The sequence below is a fragment of the Podarcis erhardii genome (assembly GCF_964252035.2).
Source record: "Podarcis erhardii genome assembly, chromosome: 8".
Classification (NCBI taxonomy): Eukaryota; Metazoa; Chordata; class Lepidosauria; order Squamata; family Lacertidae; genus Podarcis; species Podarcis erhardii.
Window position 1 is genome coordinate 47,373,017 of NC_138499.1, and position 23,502 is coordinate 47,396,518.

General features: G+C 40.4%; 1 protein-coding gene across 2 annotated transcripts in view; it reads right to left on the reverse strand.

The window, feature by feature from the left end:
- Positions 1-23,502, reverse strand: part of COLEC12 (collectin subfamily member 12) — a 79,971-nt gene that overhangs the window by 47,746 nt on the left and 8,723 nt on the right. For both annotated transcript variants that reach the window (XR_014159296.1, XM_081873237.1), the window contains exon 2: positions 17,840-17,890. Coding sequence is in view for 1 of the 2 variants with exons in the window: in XM_081873237.1 (XP_081729363.1) it covers positions 17,840-17,890 (51 nt within the window). In the remaining variant the exon portion in view is untranslated. The remainder of the gene's footprint in view (positions 1-17,839; positions 17,891-23,502) is intronic.

Genomic DNA, 23,502 nt, shown 5'->3' on the forward strand with positions numbered 1-23,502 from the left:
TGTCAGCCAGCATAGTTCTCTATAGCTAGTTTCTCTGTTATGTATCAGCTTGAGTTATCTTCCTAACTTTGCCATCTACCCCTGTGCATTGTGGTAACTTATGAGCCACATAATGTGTTTTGTTGCTAAGCACTGACAAGACATTGTTGGGATTGTATTTAATTAAACCCAGGTCATCTGGAACAGAAAATTTGGTTTTTCGCAAAGCAGGATGGAATAAAAATGAGAAAGTTTATGTTAACAGGGAAAGGATACATGTTAAAAGCCAAAAAAAAAAAAAAAAAAAAAAAAAGAAAAGAAAAAAGTAACCAACCAACTTGGGCTGCTGTGCAACTAAACAAAACTCCTGCACAAATCTCACTAATATTAATGGAAAATTGATGCACAGCAGTAGTGTTTTTGGTAGATTGTGCTCATGGGTAACTGCAGCCACAACAACTGCAGGACAGGCCCCTGCACATTTTCAAGTGTCCGTCGTTCATTTTTGTAGCTCTGTGCACAATTTAAGATTTCATTTTCTGTAACTTGTCTCCACAGTGCTCCCTTTCCCTATTTTATAAACAGGTGTTTTCATTAACAAATTGCTTTGTTAAGGAGCAAAAGGGAAACTTGTAATTCATAGGTTATGTTTTAACTACAAGTGGCTGATGCCAAGGATGTATGCATATTAATATTATCCTCCTCCTCACCAGCAAACTTCTATTTTATTTTAATTGAAAAGAAAAATACTTATCATATCTTTGCCAAATAGCCTTATATCACCAATGTACTGTATATAGAACAGGACCACTTAAAGGAGAAGAAAGGGGTAAGAGAGAAAGGGCATAAAAACAAAATAAAAAAACCTCAGCCAGAAACTCTTGTTGCTTCAGCACATACTTTTATATCTAAAATCCATACCCCACATTCACATCCCTGCTCTTGAAATAGCACACATCAAATGCAATATTACCTTTAGATGAAGAAAATAAATTGTATGAATCGGCCTAAAATCTCTGGCTCTCTGAACTGTATCTGAACTGAACCACTTCAGACTCACTTGAGTCAATGTTCCTCCTTACAAAAAATTTCCTCCACACAAATGCTAGCATTTCTTGGAGATGGGCTGAACATAGGAAATTTGTATGTAGGAACCTTCAGTAATGTGACCAGCAATCTGAAGTGATACACATCCAGAAACAGGTTTAGTATAACTGTCTGCAGAAGTTATTTGTTAAATTCAGTAAAAACGAATAATAATTACATGCCAATCTGGTGCAAAATGCTTTCTACCAAAACCTCCTGATTCTTAGCCAGCCAAGAGGACATCGATCAATGCTGCCTCTTAAACTAAAAGAGAAACAGTTCCATGTTGTTCCCAGCTGTGCATGAACCTGCTGAGCAAGGTCAAAAACCTTATTGGAAATTAAGTTATCACACACCTAACATTGCTGGGAATTTAATAAACTTCCTTGTTTAGAATGTTATGTGGAATGCTTCCAGGTGTCATAGGCTGCTTACACACAACATTTTGTTCTAGGATCAATGGAGACCGAGTTCTTTGTGTTCTACATAGAATCGGAGACCGAGTTCTTTGTTTTCTACATAGAATCTAGAACTATTGTAAAAAAAAAGAAAAAGAAAGAAAATTAGCTGAAAAGCTCTTCTTAAGAAACCGGAAATCAACCAATCAGACCCGAATTGCATGCTTTGCTTTCCATGAATAGATAACCCTGGCAGGTTCATTTGCCTCAGGAACCTCATCCTCCAAAGGTTGGTTACTCATTTTATGCCAAAATGAAGCAGAAACACTGGAAGAAACATCAACTCAAAAACCTGCTTACATGTGAATATGATACTTTCAACAACCAGTTGGTTCATCTTCCGTGCTAGTGCTGATGGAACCAGCAATGCCAGAGACAGAAATGTGATCCTTATATTCTAACTTTCAAGCTAATACCCAGGGTATTTCAGGCAATACCCAGGGCTTTTTTCAGCTGGAACTCACTGGAATTCAGTTCTGGCACCTCTCAGGTGTGTGCCATTGCCATTATAAGAGAACAAGAGAGGCGTTCATGGTGAGTTCTGGCACCTGTTTTTCTAGAAAAATAGCACAGGCAACACCCATCTTCTTCTTACATATGGATTCTTCATTTTGTTTTGACTTGAATTCAGTACAATATCAGGGAACAAATCTATGTATTGAGAGAAGAGGGTTTTTTTTCTCCAGTTAAGTTTTCACAAAATTGGCAGCAGCCTGAAGCTACTCATGAGCTTGGAATGTTACAAGTATCCCCAGAGGAGGGGCAGCGCTTTCTATGCCATATGCAGGTGAGGTGGCAATCTATCACCCAGTTATCATTACCACATGTGCAGTACAGCTGTCCATCATTCTCCTGGCATTAATATATATGCTTATTTAAACGCACACACTAGAAAATTATATGTATTACACAACACAATCAGCAAAGCTATATTCACTTACCTGAGATTGGGAGTAAACTCCATTTAATTCAGCGGGACTTATTTCATATTATATATGCATTTGATTGCACTATTAGCTCCTATATTTGCAGAGGACTGCTTCTGACTGCTTCTCAAATCCAAATCTGTACAAAGCGGTGATTTCATTCAATTACAGTAATAGGAAACTAGCACTTCCTATTGTCTTGACTCATTGAACTAGGACTTAGAAAGGCATGTGAATTTGGACTTGTACAAAACAATCAGCTTGTTTAAAGAATGTGAGCCAGAAATATTTCTTATGGAAACAACCGGGAAATTGTTCTAGCAAACTAACAAGCTTCTAAGCTATATAACACAGATTTGCTGAATTTAATAAATCAAAAGAGTAACCTCTTGCCCTATTTTCTTCCTTTTGGAAGTAAAAACAGCAGTGAAGGTGCCAAGTATGAAGAAGTTACTTCACTCTTTTAAACTGTGGTTTATTCAGATCAATATGGGAAAGACAGAAACTAAGCAAATTAGCTATTTCGGTGGAACTACCATGAATGTACTATTCTTAATGTGAAGACTTGGATTTTCATGATGTGATCTTAATTGAGAGATGGTGCAGAAGCAATGCATTTTCTGCTCACTGAAGGAACAATTATTACTATTTGATATGTGGACATGGTACATTATTAAACAATATATGTCAGGGGTGAGAGCCTCAGGACCAGATGTCGATGTGGCCTCCAGGCTTCTCTATTTGGCCCTTGGAAATCTCTCTTAGCTACACACCCCTCTCCCCAGGCCACATCCTCACTGGCCCTGCTACATCCATCCACCCACCCATGCACCCCCACCCACCCCTGAGTGTTTGCCTGGTTGAAATGTGTTCTGGAAATCTGGAAATGTCTCTTCCTTGTCTGAATTGTAAGAGTGTGTGTATGAATGTGTGTAGAAACTAGCCTTCTGTACAGATGTGAAATTTGCATTCGTTGCTACACCCATTTTTGCCCCTGACCCCCACTCTCTACTGACTGGCATGTGGCCCCTGGAAGGTTGCTCAAAAGAGAATACAGCCCTCAAGCTGTAAAAGCCTCTCCACCCCTGGTTTGCAGTATATAAACAAGACTATGACTCAGACCATTAAAGTAAAAAATCAGTGGCGTAGCTATTGCATCCATACCACATCCAGAAAAGTTGTCAAAATACTTTTTTTAAATTAGTGACTATCCAAAAAGAACGTTTGTGTGTGTGTGTGTGTGTCTGTAAGGAAGCCTGTCTGCATCAAAGATATACCCCGATCTAGTAAGGATAACCCACAGGAATAGAAACAGACCTGCATATAAACTGCATTTCTGTATCAAGTCCATATTCATAACATGATTTTGCAAGGGATAAATACTTCCACACTGCAGCAGGCAGGTGCATTCACTGCATTATAATTGGTACAGTAATCTCTAGGCAGTACTAATCACCATCTCTGTGAAGATGGAGGAGACAATTACATAAAAGCAGGCTCTTCTTCTCCTCAGGTGATCAGTCAACCTCCCTCCTTCCCTTCCTCCTACCTACCTACCTCTATTTTCAAAATAAAAGATACGAAAACAACAATAATAAACTTGTTTGCAACACAAGATACATTTTTTTAAAACAACAACAACGATGCTGTTTACATTAACATATAATTGTTCCTCAGGTATTCAGTATTGTTGGAAACTACAGATGTCAGCAAGGATGAGTAAATGCATTATTCACATAATGTATTAAGTCCACCTCTGCACACAAGTATTTCTGGAAAATTGATGGTATGGAATTTGTTATTTGTTGCATTGAAATGCAAGAAACAGTAGTACAAACCAAGGAAAATCTTACATTTCCTGCACAAAATATAGTACAGTAGGCTGTACCCAACTAAATTAACACTCAGGACAGATCCATTGAAATTAATGGACTGAAGTCTGTTAAGTTCATTTTTTCAAAATATATTTTGCCTACCCTGAAGAGTGGGCATATAAATTGCATGTCACTCCTCGCACTGCTGTCTTTTCTGGCACCATTCTGGCACCATTCTGGCACCATTTCCGGCACCATTTCTGGCACCATTTTGTGCAGAAGTCGCACAGAGGGCACGGTTCAAAGACTTCCCCTGTGTTAAATATATGTACAGTTTACTGGAAATCTATTGGCTAGTCTTCATTGCTTAGTTCAAGGCAAAGCAATGTAAGTTCCAGACTTTCCTAGCAGTGTATTTCCAAGACCAAGAAATATGCTGACTAGCTGTGCTCTCTTTCAGAGGCGGTCAGCCCTGGCAGCTTAAGCAGCCTGAGAACACGTAGATCATTACAGAAAGCATCAAAGAGCTGCCAGATGTCCATCTCTCTACCAAGGAAGAATGAAAACAAACAAACAAAATTAACCCAGTAGGGAAGGTATAATCTTCCGGCACCCAACAAAGGATTTAGGAAAGGATCACTGCAAAGCCAGTCTTAAAGTAAATTATCACTTAAGTTTGTAAAAGTAAACAACCAGGGGAAACCACCAGCTACAAGACGAAAGGATGAGCTATAAACATCTCAGTTTTGTTCTAGTAGTACCACACAGCCAAAATCTATAGTTCCTACTATGAGTTTGCTAGGCGATACCATCAATAATTTTGTAATTAGTGTTGTCTTTAGGATATATTGTTTTATTTACACATACAGTGCTACCTCGGGTTACATACACTTCAGGTTACAGACTCCACTAACCCAGAAATAGTACCTCGGGTTAAGAACTTTGCTTCAGGATGAGAACAGAAATTGTATGGTGGTAGCGTGGCAGCAGCGGGAGGCCCCATTAGCTAAAGTGGTACCTCAGGTTAAGAACAGTTTCAGGTTAAGAATGGACCTCCAGAACGAATTAAGTTCTTAACCCAAGGTAAAGGTAAAGGGACCCCTGACCATTAGGTCCAGTCGTGGACAACTCTGGGGTTGCGGCACTCATCTCACTTTATTGGCTGAGGGAGCACTGTATATATGATCTGAGCATAAGATGGAAAGGCTCATGGCACTAACACTCCACAGATCTTGCTTTTGCATTAGGTTTTTATGGGGGTGAGTTCCTCAAAGTCATTGCTTTGGATTCAGCACAGAGGAAGACAAACCTTTACGTCTCATTTCCAGCTCCCAGCTTCAGCTTCAGACCAAAGAGCAATTGTTCTCCTGCATACTTGGGACATAATACTTTTAATGTAATGAACTCTGGTTGTATATAGTGAAGAGTACTGGCCGTAACACTGACGTCTGCAGAACCATGATGGACAACTCTTTCTGTTGCTCACCCATTTATTGCTATGCCTTGCATGGGTTTTTTCAACCACTGACTTACACACCTTCTGGCAGGTTTCTTTCCCCCTTGAGATTGCTATAAGGATGTTTTGTGACCTCGCTGAATTCTGAGTGGAGCACAACTGCAGTCCTCTTGTTCACTAAATGTACTAAGGCAGAGCTTTCCAAACTGTGTGCCGCGACACATTAGTGTGTCAGCTGCAGTGTGTAGGTGTGTCGCACAAATGCTCCCCATGCTCCTCTTGGAGCTGGAAAGGGTTAACTTAACCTCTGATTTGCTAGTAAAACTGAATTACTGTGTCGCAAAATGATGCATGTCCAAAAAGTGTGTCACCAACTTGAAAATTTGGAAAGTTCTGTACTAGGGTATACCTGACCAGGACTAGGTTGTCTGAGTTTGATTGGACATAACGTGCAATGTGTTTTAAACTGAGCAATGTTTTCTGCTTCATCCTTGGGTAGTTTTGGTCACTTGGCTCAGTAGGTAGAGCATGAGACTCTTAATCTCAGGATCATGGGTTCGTGCCCCATGGTGGGGGAAAAGAGGGTTGGACTAGATGACCCTCGTAGTCCCTTCCAACTCTACAATTCTATGTTTCTGTGTACATAGGTATCTCTGGGCTAAGACTTACATTTGTTCTCTTAACATACAGAGGATGAGAGCATGAGGCAAGTGTCCATTTCATTCAAAGCAACCTCTGATAGAACAGTTTAAAATGTAAATGAATAAAAATCTGCTCAATAAAATGAATAAAATTCTGGAAGTTAGCTAGGAATACGTGAAAGGGGGAGGTAATGCCAGCAATTCTTGGACTGCTGACACAGCCGTACTAGGATAACTCTCATTTGCTGTAGCTCAGAGGGATATTCAGTTACAGTGGAGAAATCATAACAAAGACAGGAAACAGATCAGCACTCTCTGGATTTAACACCCTCCCTAGGGACCCTGTTTCTAAACTGCAGATGTTTTTAACCTTGTCTTGAAATATGTCTGTATCACATATTCCAATCTGATGAAGTTAAGTACAGTATATAAACCAAAACAATTCAAGTCAGAGCAAAGAGAGAACTTTAATACATGCCAGTTGGAGCAGTTGAAGTTTTTAATATTTCTTTCTATGAATGAGTATTGGAAATATGTATTTTGAGGAAATGTGTCCAAAACAATGGGAAGAGGTATGCTGCTATAATGAAAAACTCAGCTTATATTTTGCTCAACAACAAATTGTTTTTCATCATTCCACAATAGGGGATTTTAAAATTTTGAAGCATCAGATGCCTTCACCAACCACAACTGTTTCTACAACAACTGTTGTGCCTGCTCTGTTGCACTTTGTTCTCCATTTTTGCTGTTCTCAGCACTACACACATCAAACACAGGACCGAAAAATATAGCTGTCTTCATTCGGTTTTATTAAACCTGGTGCCAACAAAAACTGGAGGCTGGACTGTTTAACTACTGGTGACTGAGATAAATGCATCCTAGCAGACAGGAAACAGGTCGCCTTTTATGTACTAGATTAACTCTACAGTTCTAAGAGTATATCGCTATATATAATTTTAACCAAGTTATATAAACATCAGATTCCATCAAACAATTTGCATACACAATTTGCATTCCACACAGGATTTCCACTGTGGTACAATAATTTAGGAGTAGGCTCTACTCGTCTGTTAAAGCACTACTACTTACAAATAAGTAAGGAAGCAGACTGTCTCAAGTTTTTAGTTTCTGAGTGATGAGGAGACCTCCCCAATAACCTGGAATTTTGCTAAATTGAAGACCTGTTCATACACATACCTCAGTGTGTCATGGCTGTGATTTGCCACAGGCAGATGAGGTTTGATAACTGGTCTGCCATGTGCAAGAAATATTCCAAGTTACCCTATGCCTAAGGAAGTCAAAAAGTGGGGTTGATACAGCAGAACCCAGAATTTGTGCATGCTGATTTAGCTGTGTTATCGCAGTCTTAGATCACTGAAGCAGACATGCTGCGCAATTATCTTTGGATGACGTCTTAATACTAACTTGGCACCTGCTAGTATTTCCAGTGGGACATGGGTGGCGCTGTGGTCTAAACCACTGAGTTTGCCAATCAAAACGTGGCCAGTTCAAAACCCCACAATGGAGTGAGCTCCCGTTGCTCGGTCCCAGCTCCTGCCAACCTAGCAGTTTGAAAGCATGTCAAAGTGCAAGTAGATAAATAGGTACCGCTCCGGTGGGAAGGTAATTGGCATTTCCATGCGCTGCTCCGGTGTCGGTGTTCCGTTGCAGCAGAAGTGGCTTAGTCATGCTGGCCACATGACCCGGAAAAGCTCTCTGAGGACAAACGCCGGCTCCCTCAGCCTGTAAAGCGAGATGAGCGCCGCAACCCCAGAGTCGTTCGCGACTGGACTTAACTGTCAGGGGTCCCTTTACCTAGTATTTCCAGTATTATGCACTCCAAGATAAGGTAAAGGGACCCCTGACCATTAGGTCCAGTCGTGACCGACTCTGGGGTTGTGGTACTCATCTCGCTTTATTGGCCAAGGGAGCCGGCATACAGCTTCCGGGTCATGTGGCCAGCATGACTAAGCCGCTTTTGGTGAACCAGAGCAGCGCACGGAAACGCCGTTTACCTTCCTGCCGGAGCGGAAAGTGTATACTACATTTTTAAAGATTTGCCTTGAGACAGTCTTTAAACCTCTTATGCTTATGTCAACCTCGTCCACAAAGCACAAACCACATTAGGGTGCTTAGAGACAATCCACTATAATAGGCAGCTACAGTGGGTGGCAGAGAGTTATCCCAGGAGACATGTTGCTGTCTTTTCCCCATGATATTTCCTGTGCTACCAGCTGCACAATACTGGAGTGCCAGACTAGGAACATGTGATGAAACTGACTGAGCCCAGTATCATGAAGTTCTCTTTAAAATGAAAAGGCCGATTAGCTTGATCCTTATGACATTATGCTGTCAAGTTCTTTCCCAACTGGGGCATGAGTTTGTTTGTTTGAAATATCTGCAGATTTACTGGACTGATGGTGTTTGGAAACCCACCTATTCAAATCATGAGTACAAATATTTCTTCGTGCTTTCCACAACATATGAAAGATAACTTTTTAAAAAGTCTGTCACAGAAACCAAGGAGAAAATTCTGCTTTCAAACTAAAAATGTAGGAAGTAGTAATCCAACTTATTTGTATGTTTTGGAATAAAATTCCATTTGACTTAATGCAATATAATGCTGTTGCTATAGCAAAAAGAATACTAAAGAAATATGATATCATTTTTGTTGCAGCAATTTCCATTGGTAAAGGATGACCTCTGGTTTTTTGCCAATATTACAGCATGGTCTTTGAGTATGAACCAGATGCTGGTTAGAGGGCTAGAGAAATATTCCTACTTCACCCACTACAGAGATTTTTAAAAACATGTGTTTATTAGTAGTATTTTCCATTATAATTGCATCTGTACAATCTGAAATTGCCTTCTCTTCATTTATTGAAGTGCCTTTGTGGCATTCGATACAAGAAACTTTACTGTCATCCAAGGCCAATTGTGTTCTGAAGTATTCACCAACAAGTTATGTAGCTCTGTTCGGAAATCATAAAAGCCATAATCCACTGTTCAAATGAAATGAATTGCATAAAAGCATGGAAGGGTCCTCATTCATTTCTCATTTATTTCCGTGAGGTATGCCAGGGGGACTTTTCAGTGGATTTTGACTATGTACTTTAATAGCATCCTTAAAGCACTGCATTGGCTGACTGTGAGCTACTGGGCCCAATTCAAGGTGTTGGTACTGATGTACAAAACCCTGAATTTCTATGAGCTCAAGTATTTAAAAGATTGCCTCCCCCAGTATGTTCTGGCCCATATCCTGCGTTCAGTGGGAGAGGCTCTGCTTGTGTTGCTGCCAATGGTGATGGCCCAGGGGTGATTACACGAGACAGGTCCTTCTTGGTAGCAGCACCCCAGTCTCTTCCCTGGGGAGGAATCTCCTCACTGGTAGCCTTCAGGTGTCAGCGAAAGACATTCGTACAAGTTCACCAGGACTTTTGGAAGGTAGATGCTCCCATCAGTTGTAATATGGATTGTAGTTTAAGTTAGCTTCTTTCTCAGGGAGTTTTTATGGGATTTGACCATAAGTGCTTTGGGCTAATTGATGATATTGTACAGTGGTACCTCTGGTTGCGAACGGGATCTGTTCCGGAGGTCCGGCCAGATCCCGAGGTTTTTGCAACCTGAGGATCACTGTTATACGCATGCACGCGGCGGTAGACTGCTTCTGTGCATGCGGTGAAACACTTCCGGGTTGGCCGCTTTCGCAACCTAAAGTTTACGTTACCCTCGGGTAACCAGAGGCGCTACTGTACACTGTGCTACATTCCTAATGGAGAGAAAGGGTGGCACAGAAATAATAGCAACAACATGCTTTTAGGACAGTGTACTTTTCAAATGTTAGGCACATAAGGAAAGCAGAAGACAGAGCTTCCCAATTCCCTATTGCATATCATTCCCCAAGCAGTCATGGTCAGCTAGTACCAGAAAAGTACTAGAAAAGGGACGTTAGTTTGACCTTGGAGAAACTAGTACAACCTGCTACTCTTCTCCATACCCACCTGTTGATCACTGACAGTTCTCAATGTTTGTTTGTTTGCTTGCTTGCTTGCTTTAATTAAGAGAGAAGCCCAGCAAAATAAAGGTTTAGTCTATTTGTATGTATGAAGAAAGCTGAAATAGGATGCATTTCTGTGGATTTATATACATTTAAGAGTAAACAACAAAACGGAAGATTGGATGGACATAGTGTGGATGCAGACTCTTTAACAAAGGCATTGTGTATCATAGAAGATTCTCTCAACCACATGTCTGTGAGAGAGGGAGACTGATCGTTATTAGGATTCTTTAATGAGTAGATTACATCAAGACAGGCTGGATTTTAGGAATGAAGACTCCGTACACACAATTCCACAATCAACGGTGACTGAGTATTTGCTTTCCCCCCACATAGTTCACACACAGTATTTTGCCCCTGAAAAGCACTTATTGAGAGACGGGTTTCATTCAGAAAATAAAAGCTCATTGCAAATTGATTCTGCATTACTGTGCAGTGTGCCCCTTTGAAAACAGATGAAAACACATGTAGGCAGTCCCAATAACATGGTGGGTGGGCATATACCAAGAATGTAATCACTACTTCCTTCCTTATTTAGCTGGATCATGTGCAGGGAGGAGAAGGTTTGGATTACGTAATTAAGGTGAGTGTTTTCAAATGGGAATCAAGTAACCACACCCAGCCTTTGTGGACAATAGGATCTAGAATCAATCTAGTTAGAAAGTCGCATGCTGAAGATGAGCATGAATGATTTCTGATTGAGAAAAACTACATTTTACATGCAACCTAAGACTACAATTCTATGCCTACTTATCCAGAAGTAGCTGTACTCATTTTATGTCTTAACTGTGAACATGTTTCCTACCTCTGCAGGTGCTGTGCATGGCATAAGCAAGCCATAGTATAACTTGTCGTGTCGTGTGATCTCGGACTGTAGTTTGTTTCAAACAAACTATGAGCCATAAGCCAAGATCAAATCTGGGCCTATTTCTGGCTTGATGCTCACGGTTTGTTATTCAGGTTTGCACAACATAACAAACCATACTATGGGTTGTTTGTGCTTCTCACAGGGATAAGCTGGACTGGTGTGTGTGTGTGTATGTGTGGCCTGGAGGCAGCAGGCACATTCTTGACTAAACCATGATGTAAAATAAACAATGGCTGAGCTCAGTGTCACTCAGTTCAAGGGACTTGCCTCTGAGTGGGCATGGATTGGATTGCACTGTGGGTCTGCTGTGTCAGTGCTTCTGATCCCCACAGTGGAGGACTTTAAAATTGGGGGAGGAGAATCATTCAGGTGTATGAACAAATATCTCACTTGTAACTTATGGATATATGAAAGCACATACAATGGTACCTCGGGTTAAGTTCTTAATTCATTCCGGAGGTCCATTCTTAACCTGAAACTGTTCTTAACCTGAAGCACCACTTTAGCTAATGGGGCCTCCTGCTGCTGCCATGCCGCCAGAGCACGATTTCTCTTCTCATCCTGAAGCAAAGTTCTTAATCTGAGGTACTATTTCTGGGTTAGCAGAGTCTGTAACCTGAAGTATATGTAACCTGAAACGTATGTAACCCGAGGTAACACTGTACAAGTAACACACTAAAATTGTGTCTACTTGGACTGTTCCATAGTCAGGTGTATGCAAGAAAAATATATAAAAATAAAGTCTTTATAACTGACTTTTTTAAAAAAGGGGGAGGGGAGAAGGTGTATTCTTACAGAAGTGAGAAGAAATGGTGCCACTGGAAAAACACACACGAGTTTTAAACACAGTGGCCAAAATCTGTTACATAACATGTTTTACTGAGCTTGTGTAGGCAGGCTGCCACATGTTTAAATGGGTGTTGCGTAATTTTGCGAAGGGCTTGTATCTTACTTTGACTAGCAGTTACATGTTTATAATGACTGTTTGGGAAGTGACCAAGACAGGCCTGCCTCATTCAGAATAGGGACAACTTTAACCCTAGAAGACAGCTAAAGAAGCAGCTGGTGGCTGCCTCAAAAAGTCATGCCGTTTGACTGAAGAAGATATATTGTGTTTAACTCTGATTTCCCCCTTTCCCCCAAATTAGTTTGCTTTCTAGCAATTCAGGTGAACCCTCAAGCTCTGATTTAAAATTACACCCACAGGAATATTACTCTGTCAGAAGAACGCTACTGAACTCGCTATTAGGCTGATGGCAGGCAATTTCCAAACCATCACACTCTTTTCCATGAAAGCTGTTCTTCAAAAACCTGGCAGCCCTATCAGGCAAACAAAGCATTTGTATGTGTGACAACATTAGACAACACCTAAGAGAATGGAAAAATAATAATCTGCTTTTTCATGTTAAAATGAGACATTAATAACACCTCACATAGACAAGTCCAAATAATGAATTGTTCTGGAAATTCCAATAATTCACTGAACAAATTCAGCTTCACTGCCCATCCCCAACACTAAGGTTTTCTGGTAGAATCATTGGCATCAATCTATGTATGGGAAATGGAAAATAAAATAGAAGCTATTGCTCAACACTTCCATATTTTCTTTACCAAAGTCTCCCATTTCTTATATCTTTCATTACATGCTTAAGCATTCATCTAGAAAGCCACATGGGCTCAAAACAAGCAAGAGAAAGTTTTGTTTCCTTGTTTGGATAGCTCATTGCAAAAGGGCAAATGACATTTTCAAAAGAGGCAAGACTAAATAAAATTACTATTCCTGCTGTTTCTTGGCTAGCATTTAGGATCTCTGCACTTTGGATAAAGGCTTGGTTACAGTTTCACTGTGCTGACAGAAAAGCAATATGGGGTTCCTTGAGCTCTGCCACAGGCAACCAAGCATGAAGAATTTTCAGTAATTTACTTCTGCACTTTCTATAGCAGCTTTCCCCTACCTTCCCCTATCTTCTACATCAGCAGTTGGGAATTTTAGTCCAAAACATCTGGAGAGCGCCAGGTTGGGGAAGCTTGGTCTATACTATGGTAACATGCCTTAGGACTGTGATTTAAGGTCAGCAGAATCAGAGCAAATCTATAGTACTACTGTGTGTGTGTGTGTGTGTGTGTGTGTGTGTGTGTACCCCACACAATATCAGAGTCTTTCAACTTTTTTAGACTAGTGATCCTCTTTGCACTTGAAAAATAGTTTGTGACCACCACCCAGATAGTTTGTGACCACCACTCCAGGCTCTTATTTGTACCCAAAGATGCTGTTTGCCTTGTGGGGTGGGGGGTGGGGTATCAGCTAAAGAAAGCGATTTTCAGCAGAAAATTGCAATGAATCCAGATTGGGTCCCTCAAGGTAGCTATTTCTTCAAAATAAGGTGGCCAGTTTAATCACAATTTTAAAAAAGTATTTTAATGGATAATGTGTAATTTTAACATTCTTTGTGAATGGAGTAGAGGTAACATGTTTGTGTGTAGCACTGCAGATACTATATATTAACCCAAAGGCAAAGCTAAAAAAATATTGTAACTATTTAAGGTATACTGTATGTTTGTTGCACTTGGAAACAAACTTATAAAAGAAGCTGCATCCCACCTGCAGCATCATATCTTTGCAATTCAGTGATGACTGCAATAAAAAGAAAGCAACAAAATCAGCTATCTTTATATATATATATATAGTATGCCAAACATACACACGTATCTTCTTGAAGGACTGAAAAAGAATGCTGTACTCCTATATTAAAATATATGTGTGTAAATATAAACTTTGGTTTAGTACATCGTTTTAATTTCTTTTCAACCCATCCTGTGACACCCATGGGGTCAAGAACCACTGGTTGGAAAACAGTGCATGGTACACACAGCTGCCCCATTCTTCTTCATGACCATGAGAATTATGCGCTTGATTCTGAACTCATCTTCATCCCCACCCCTGGCAAAGTTCTGTAAAGGAAACAATGGGAATACAATGCACTTAATAATGATTGAGAGCTCTCCATTAAGTTTTGACCATTATGAAGACAATCATCACTATGACAGCAATTTAGAGGATGCTATGAAGAGCATACCCCACCCTGGATTATCCCATAAGGATTCATCAGATAATAAATGGATGCTGATTTTTATAGACACCCTCCAAGGAGCTAGCTGATGTCTGCTAATGCTGCTGACAATTCCGCCATTTTAAATCCCAGACAGCTGTTTCATCCATTCATTTACCCCATTTCAATACAGGCGCACTGGGATGGGGGGGACTCTGCAGCTGGGCATGCAATGATTATAGCAGACCCTATTTTGAATTTCCGTACATCAACATTCTACCCTTTTTAACACATCAGGCATTCTGCTTCTTGTGAACTGAACTGCTTTCCCCCATATTTACACTGGCATCCCAACACACATATGGCTGTGTCAAGTTGCCACCACACTTCTTTCAGATCTACTTCGCTTCAGAGATCAACACTGAATGGGAGGATGTTACCCTTATCTGTTGTTTCATTCTACTTCTGAAGAAGACAGTATTTTCTTTCTCTCTCCCTTATTCGTAGTTCAGACACCATTCCATCATTCCATGACAAGAACTGAGTCAAATTCTTTCACTTTCCTCCCAATATTTGCTTTTTGTCATGAAACTGCTGCTAACTCACCAAATGACAGCAGCTTAAGGAGGGTGAAGGAAAATATACCAAAATCTGATCTGCATAGCAAACAATGAGTATTCAAGAACAAAAACTTACTGCAGCTTCTTGAATGATTCCATACAGTTGTGAATCAAAGAACAGCCATCAAAACATTTTTAAAATAGTTTTTTCAACTTTCTAGATTCCCCCCCCCCCAATTCATGGTAACACTACCTCTGATACTAAGGCTATAGGGGAATAATTAACAAAATGGTACGGTGGTGGTAGCTTTTTGCTATAGGGACATCTTTGCAATGGGTGAAAATATATGGGAACTATCAGTGGGAAATGGGAAAATGATGATGATGATTATGATGATGCCTCTGCACTGGACACCCCCTCAAAGAACAACAATTTGGAACAACCAGGAAAATAGTATCATTACCATCACCATCAACATTGTGATGGGTGTAATTCTAGATTTAAAATGCAAAGCAATTATGTCTCATCAAAGCCAATGTTCCCTTATAATACATAATTAAATAGCAAAGGGAATTCTTGGAAGTACATGTATAATTCTATCTCTGACAAGTCATCTTCCACAATTTGTTCACTGGGTGTTTTACAACAAAAAGTTCCTGGTTTAGGAAGGGGTTCGTTCTGGTGGCATCTTCCCAGAATATACATAAATCTCTGGTTCATTATCTGGAGCAGTTGCCTTCAAAGAAGCTACTCCCTGACTGATGTCTAACTAAGAGTGATAAGAAAAGGTGCTTTGTCATTTATATCATGTTAACCCGGCAGACTAGAATAATGAACATCTGAATCAGCAAACCGGTCACTCTTGACGATTCCTTTGCACACCATAGGATCCCTGGAATGGATGAACACACCATTCTGTCACTGAGGAGCTATTCCTAAGAGCATAAAAATCACCAGGTTGGGTCAGGTCAGTGGTCCAGTTAACTCAGCATTCTTGCATCTGCTGACAGAGGTCAACCAGATGTCATGGGGAGTTTTTATAAGCAGGGGCATGTCAGGAAAATCAATCACTCATGTTGTGGTCTCGTCCTCTTGCAGTCAGAGGTATGTGGCACTGGCAAAAGGAGATTGTACTTCAACAAATTTTCATAGATAGGAGTTACTGACACATGTGTTCATACAATCTCTATGTTTTAAGGAAGCTGCTTAGATTCTTTTCATTGTCTTAAGCCTTGGATGGCACTGAACTTGTACAGATGCCATGAATGAGTAACTTTTATTTTATTTTATTTTCCTTCCGACTCGTGAATTCAACATGTCCCTTCAGTCATCTACTTTCTAAGATAATTTAAATGCAGAAGATGAAAATTTAGACAAAGAACTTCTCCTAACCTTGTGACTTTCCTCCACTGTTTAAATAAACACACACACACACACACACACACACACACAGCACACACTACAAGCTCATATTTCTCCAAGCACTTTCAAAGAAGGCCAGAGTCCACACTGGTTGTTATTTAATACTCTTTTGGCTCAATTCAGCGAGACTATGGTTTTGCCTATTGCAGGGAATGGTAGCATAATCTGGCATTTCAAGTGAACTCAGTAAGTTAGTGATCCCACGGACAGAGGATGTGGGATTGCATGTTTGTTGAGGGAGGGAAAATTCACTGTTTAGACTATTTTAAAAGGGCTTTCTTCCAAATATAAGATTGCCTTCAACCTCTAAGGAACACAGAATCCTAGAGTGAGGAGGCGTCCCTGAAGTGTATTTGAGGAGAGGGGGGATAAGGTAAAAATGCCTTTACCCTCTCCTTGTTTTAGTTCAGTCTGTTAAATTCCTTCCTGCTGCCAACACTATAAAAGCTTCCCACTCTACTGTCTCTCTCGTTAGTAATATGATACTTCTGAAATCATCGAAGAGATTTACTATAGTTTAAAGTGGGACAATTCATGGGGGACAAAAGAAAACTTAATATATTTGTACCTGTTCTGTCACATAATAGATCTTGAAAATGTCTCTCAGCTGCAATGCTTAATTATTACTTTGTTGTATTGCGGAGCAGTATTTTTAAATTATTCACAGGCCATTACATTTTCATACACTACAAAGCCACCATGCTGGAAGTCAAAGGAAAGGCTTCCAATTTAAAACTCAAGGCTCCTCCAGTCTTGTTTATTGAGCATACATTATGACTCGCTTACACAAAGCTTATGTGGTTATATTTTCAGCTGTTTCTGTACTATTTTAAAAACTGTTTTAGCTGCTTTTATGATAATCTGTAAATCAACTTGAGAGATACATAGATATAAGGTGATTAATAAATTATTTCATTATCAACAACTGCTGCAATGTAAATGGTCTTTAAGGTAATAGGTAATGGTACCAAGTACTCACAAACCACATGGGTAGAGGGGAAGGAGGAAATTCCCCATTCTGCTCAGCGTTAGTCCACATGGGCTAGCAGGAGATGCACAGAGTTGGGAAGGCTATTGTTGTACCTGAACAGTGATGGTACTTCAGACTCACAACAGGAAACAATACTTTTATAATGCACTTTGTGTTTCATGCCTTCTCTTGTTGCTACTGTCACTATTAAGACCAATGTCAGGAAGTGACTTAAGTCATAGTATCAAGATGGCATGGCTCTCAGTTGCTAGTAAAGAACTATTCCTTCTGAATTACAATGATTGGCAAAAACAATGACATAAATAAGCAACTGATGAAAACAGTTCCCTATAATAAGTAAACTTTATACAACTAACACATCTTCTCCAAACGTATTCCAACACTTTCAACCTCCAGTCAAATATCTTGTCTCTTCCTTTTAAAGTTTGAATTACATGCTAGTTGTAAACCTTCATAACACTTTTGTGCTACATCTGAAGAAGTTTTTCTTCTCAGTTTAAACACTATGAAAATGTGAGGATTTAACTTACCAAACCTCTTATAGCCAAAGGACTGAACCTCCTCTTCTTCTGCAAAATCGTCTGTGTATACATATAAAAAACAAAGGCAGAATTTTATATTAGTATATGACAGCCACTGGCATATAATATAGTGTACGATAATATATGTTTGAACTAAACATTTGTAGACAATTCTGCTTAGAATTTGCACTTAAATGCAATCTTTGGCTCAGTGGGATCTGAAAAATATCAAGGGCATTTCCCCCACCCACCCCTTGAAACATCTATCTTTAGTTGATACATAACTTTTGGAGCTCTGTTTGTCGGAATCAAAAGTACAAAACCATCTGGTCATGCTCAGCAGCTTGTGTGTGGAAATTATTGGGTGGTCCAGTACATAGTTTAATAGAACAGACTAATTTCACTTACCAAACAATATCCAAGAAAGCAAGCTATACTTGGCTTGAAATACATCACTGCTGCAACTACAATAAGGCAAACAAATACAGAGATTTAACCCCTGTCCTGTGTTAGAAGAGAAAAGAGGGATCTTTTATGAATGAGGATGAAGACCTCCTAGCAAGATGCTTTGAAGTTTCTGATCTTATGCTTCATGTGGTCTAGTTCTTCCATAGACAGAACGAGGCCTGTAATCAGCTGGCTTGCCAGGTTTTCATTTATCTGACATCATCATTTATTATTAGTTGCTAAGTGTCTAAACTTGCTGGGTTGGATCCAGATATTTATGCTTAGAGTAGACCCAATTAAATCAGTGGGACATGAATTGGTCACGACTAACTTAGGCCTCACTAGTATCAGTGGATCTACTCCAAGAATGAAGAAGTTAGAATAATATAACACCAACAACTGACAACATTAAAAACAAATAAAGAAGATATAGAAAACAATTTTGTTGAAACCAAACAGCCCAAAAGGGGAAAGTTGTAAACAACAACTGCCAGTGGTTTTATGTAGCTGTTGAAATCTACAACTGAACCCTGACATACTCTCTATGAAACTCTATGCCAAGTTACTGGGTACCCTGGCAGGTAAGAGAGAAAGTTTACACACTTTATGCACTCAAAGCCAGGTGTGTGTGTTTGTGTTTGCAAGCATACTTACAAAAAATATATGTCCAACAATGGAACACATATATTTCCTGCCCTAATATGGATTGGTTTTGTAGTGCCATGTAAGGGTGGGGTTCATTTTGCTTCTTTCATTAAGGGTATTCAGTATCCATTCAATATTAAGGGACTTTGCTTCCAGTATTGCTGTCCAACAGGGGTGCCATCTCGTCCTTAAGATTGTGGGTGCCTGCCACCACGTGGACATGAGACATCACAGTGCATTGTGGCAGCTGGTGGTGGTGGATCATCTTCCTCCTCCTATCTACAGCCAGCGAGGCGCCCTTTTCTGTGGCGAGGGGCTCAGACTCAGAGGTAGAGACACTGCCTCTGTGTTTGAGGCTCCCCCTCCCCCATAAAAGAGAGCCTCACTGGCTGGCTGTGGAGGACGGAGCTGAACTGCTTCTCTCTTGGAGGTAGCACCGCTGCTACCTGCTGGCTTTTCTCATTGACTTTGTGGGTGCCCAGTCCCCACAATTTTATTATTGTGGGTACCCAGGCACCCAGGGCCCCTTGGAGCTGGCTCCTATGTTCTCCATGTAATCTGCTTCAGATTGCTTGTTGGCTTGTAGGCAGAAGTGTAATTTCTAGTCAGGTATATATTACCTTTTGTATTTTCTTGAGAACAATAGAAATTATTAAACTGCTTTGGACTTTACCAAATAAGGAAAGAAACAACAATTCCATTACCTATTACTGATATGACACTATCCTTTCCTTGCCCTTTTTCTTCCATTCCAAAGACCACCAGCACATGTCTTTAATGCAGAAGAAACATATCTGGCATTCATTATAACTTTAGCATTTGTGTTGACACATGGCACAAGACAGTTATTAACACAGAAAGTGCAATTGTTCAGGGCATACAGCTGTATTGGCTTCAGCTCTATTATTAATCAGCACTAATTTGAATGACTAGACACAAAGAATGTGTGCCGTGAGTAAGTGAAATTCTTAATGGTGCTTTTACTACAGTAGATCTGCAAGGCAAAGTAGAGCTTGGCATGTAAGACCTGGAAAGAGTTAAATAGCCAGCTATGCTTGTTTCTGAAAATCCACACCTCCACCCCCCAAACACTAGATGGTTTGTTTAAGCCAATTAATTACTCATGGTTTGCCCAACAGCGTTGCCAGGAATTTATTTAGCTATCCTGGACCATTGCATTAATTAGTTTTGCAACCTTATAAGAGTGTGACTTCTTTTTTAAAGCATAGTTTTTCTCTGCTTGGCAGTAAGACTCTGTAATGATTCATGCTAAATCTTTTGCTTATGGCGTGCACTTGTGGTGTTTTTAAGACAAATACAGAAACAGAGCCATAAATGTATGTCAGCATGTGTTTCTGCTTTCAAAACATGAATGCATGGTTGTGTGCTATCTGAAAATGGCCTAGGCAACTCATGATCTATGCATAGCTGCCATGACCTTTTTATTGATCCCAAAGATGTTTCTAAGAAACCTGGGAAGTTCAGCACTAATCATTTGTGAATGAAAAAGAACCTCTGCTTCATACTTGCAGAAGTTGTGCCTAAATCTGTATCAGTCCTTCCTAACTTGGTATCTTCCAGACGTTTTGGACAATAACCCTCTTTCCTGTCTATAGGCTATGTTGGGTGGGACTAATGGGAAGTGGAATCCAACAATTCTGGGTTGTTAGATTAAAATGGAGAGAGGGGAGAATCAAGTACGCCACCTCGAGTTCCTTGCAGGAAAGGTGGGATATAATGTAATAATAAAGAGTAAAATAAATTGTTATGTACTGAAGTTCTCACCCTGGGCCAGCAGGGGGATACTGTAGATAGTTCAGGTCCACATATGCAAATAAGGGATTGAAAGTGACGTTCAGTGATTGGATAGTTACAGAAAATGGTTACTGTTGCGTTCTAGTGGAGCTCTATATAAGCAGGCTGGCTGAACCCTTCAGTTCAGTTCTGTTCTGGCCTGTGAATAAACAAAAGCTGTTTGAAGAATCACTGTGTCGTCTGATATGTTCACCGACAACTTAACATAAATAAATGTCTGGTGTCAAGATTATGGGCCAAGTCTACTAAGAATCAAAAGCTGAGGCTCAGACTTTGTCATTCAAGGATTTTATTCAAGTTCAGTCAAGTTAAGATGGTGCAAGTGTTGGCTGCATATACTGCAACATCCTATTCAAAGCAACAGAGACAAGGCGACTGCTTACTAGTCCTGACTCTGGCCATTGAGATTTCTCTGGGAAACTCACAAGCTGGACACAAATCGAATTAATTTACTGGGATCGTTGACCAATTTTGACAAACGAGAACACACGATACATGACATTTTCTAATTCTAAATAAGCAGGCAGTATGAATGAAAACAAGTATGAGACTAGCTAAATTAGAAACATGTTAAAAGAACTTGTATCTGAACTGTAATGTGAAAAAATACTGCTGCAACTTTTGCAGTTACAGCAGAAATATTACGCACTAAAAGCAGGACACAACAGTGACAGTCACCTGTTGTTCATTTCCATTCAGAAGTATACTTCCCCTGAATGATCAACGAAGCCAAACTTCAAAACACCTAGACCAAGATACAAACTTTTCCCATTCATAACATGTTTGCATTACAAGGCAACCAGTAATTCGCCCCATATTCCTATTCTTCTCTGTCTTGGGCTGAACCAGAGATGTAGTGCCTGATATGGCTCCTCTCTGCCTGACACTGGACTCCTCAAGCCACCTTCCCTCACTGCAGTGGTGCCAGAAGCCCTGGAAAACACAATTGTCTTAAGGCACATAAGTCTATTAGACGACATTTCTCAGGGTTTCTGGTACAGTGGTACCTCTAGTTGCGAACTTAATCTGTTTCGGGGTGCCGTTCACAACCTGAAAAGTCCGCAACTAGAGCGCCTCTTCTGTGCATGTGGTTGCGCGATTGAGCGCTTCTGTGTGTGTGCAAAGCACGCAGATTGCTTCTGTGCATGCGTGGGTGGTGAACCCAGAAGTAAACACTTTTGTAAGCTGAAAGTTTGTAACGAGCGGAACGCAACACAAGGTATGACTGTATTGTAGAGGCTGCTGCTACAGTGTGCCAGACAACAGAGGGAGAGGCTGTTTGCTACAAGGTAAGTATGGTAAGTGGGAAGAGAACGGAGCTTGCAGGTAGAGTATGTGGGAAAGGATTCAGCCCCATTAAGTCCCCAAAAGATATAATTAGGAGTGCAACAGGGTCCAAATTCAGAATGGGGCTTAAAAACAACAACACCATTATGCCTAGTTTCTACTGACAAAGCCTGTCCTCTATGAATCTGACTAATCTTTTTTTGTTGTAGGGTCTAGAAAAAATGACATCTTGTGACAATTAAGTCCAGCAGTTAATTATGTATTACATCAGACCCGCATTCCATCGTGGCTAAACTTCCAGACGCCTCATGCCATGGGTGGGCATGGGCATGCAAAAAGTGGAAAGGCCACCACAGACACACTCCCACTCATATGCACCCAGTCACACAGCATTTTCATACACATCCACACATATCAAGCACCACACACCCACTCTTACACATAACCCACAACTATTCATTCATCCTACTCACACACATACTTCCCCAGCAATGAGGCTTGAAAAAAAACAATGCATCTTTTCCAAACCTAATTGCCAGAGAGGAGGGGCAATCTTTGTGAAAAGGGTTAACCCCCTGTTTCTCCAAACCGTTAAGTCTATGAAGATCCCCCACTGCTTGGAAACAGCTTTTCCTTGAAGCTAATAGGCAGCTTTTAAAAAGTATAGTAGTCAAGCAAAGGAAATTTTGTTTTAATCATCCTAATTGCTGCATGATATGTTGATGTAAGGACACCACAAACTGGCAGTGGGGCTCCAGGTGAGGGATTCCCTTTCTTAGATGAAACACAAATACTGCTAGCCAAGGCCATGTAGGCTTGAGTTCCTAGATTCCCAGACCTGGAAGTCAGGTACACCTTCTTTTATGAAGCACTGGAATCCCAGTGTTGGAATTAAGCCCTGGACCTTTGGTTTATTAATCCTTGGCATGAATTCTTTGGCATAGAATAGATCACAAAGGAAACTCCAGTGAATTGTTCACACTCGGCGAATGCCACTTGAGTATGACCCAGTGACCAGAGTGGTGTAATGCTTAGAGGACTAGGGAACTCTGGATTCTAATCTCCATTCAGACATGTGGCTTATAGAGTGACTATGGGGCATTCCTGTTCTTTCAATCTAACCTACCTCACAGGCAGTGACTTACCAAATAGGCAGAGTAGGCTCCAGCCTATGGGCCTCAGGCCTTTTGGGGGCCCTGCGACAATGGATCAAAATAATATCGATTTGATCTTGAAATAAAATTACAAAAACGTATTAGGAGATAATTTATGAGAGGGAGCCTAAGATTGCGACTGCCTTGAGGGTCTCCACAGGGTTTAATCTGGCACTGCTCACAAGATTGTTGTGATGTTAAAATGTGAGTTTGGAGAAAGAGAAAACCATGTACGCATGCAACACATTTAATAAATACAAATACACATTGAGTTTACAGAACTGTTTGAAATCCCCATGAAATGATTGCTCAAACTCAGCCATG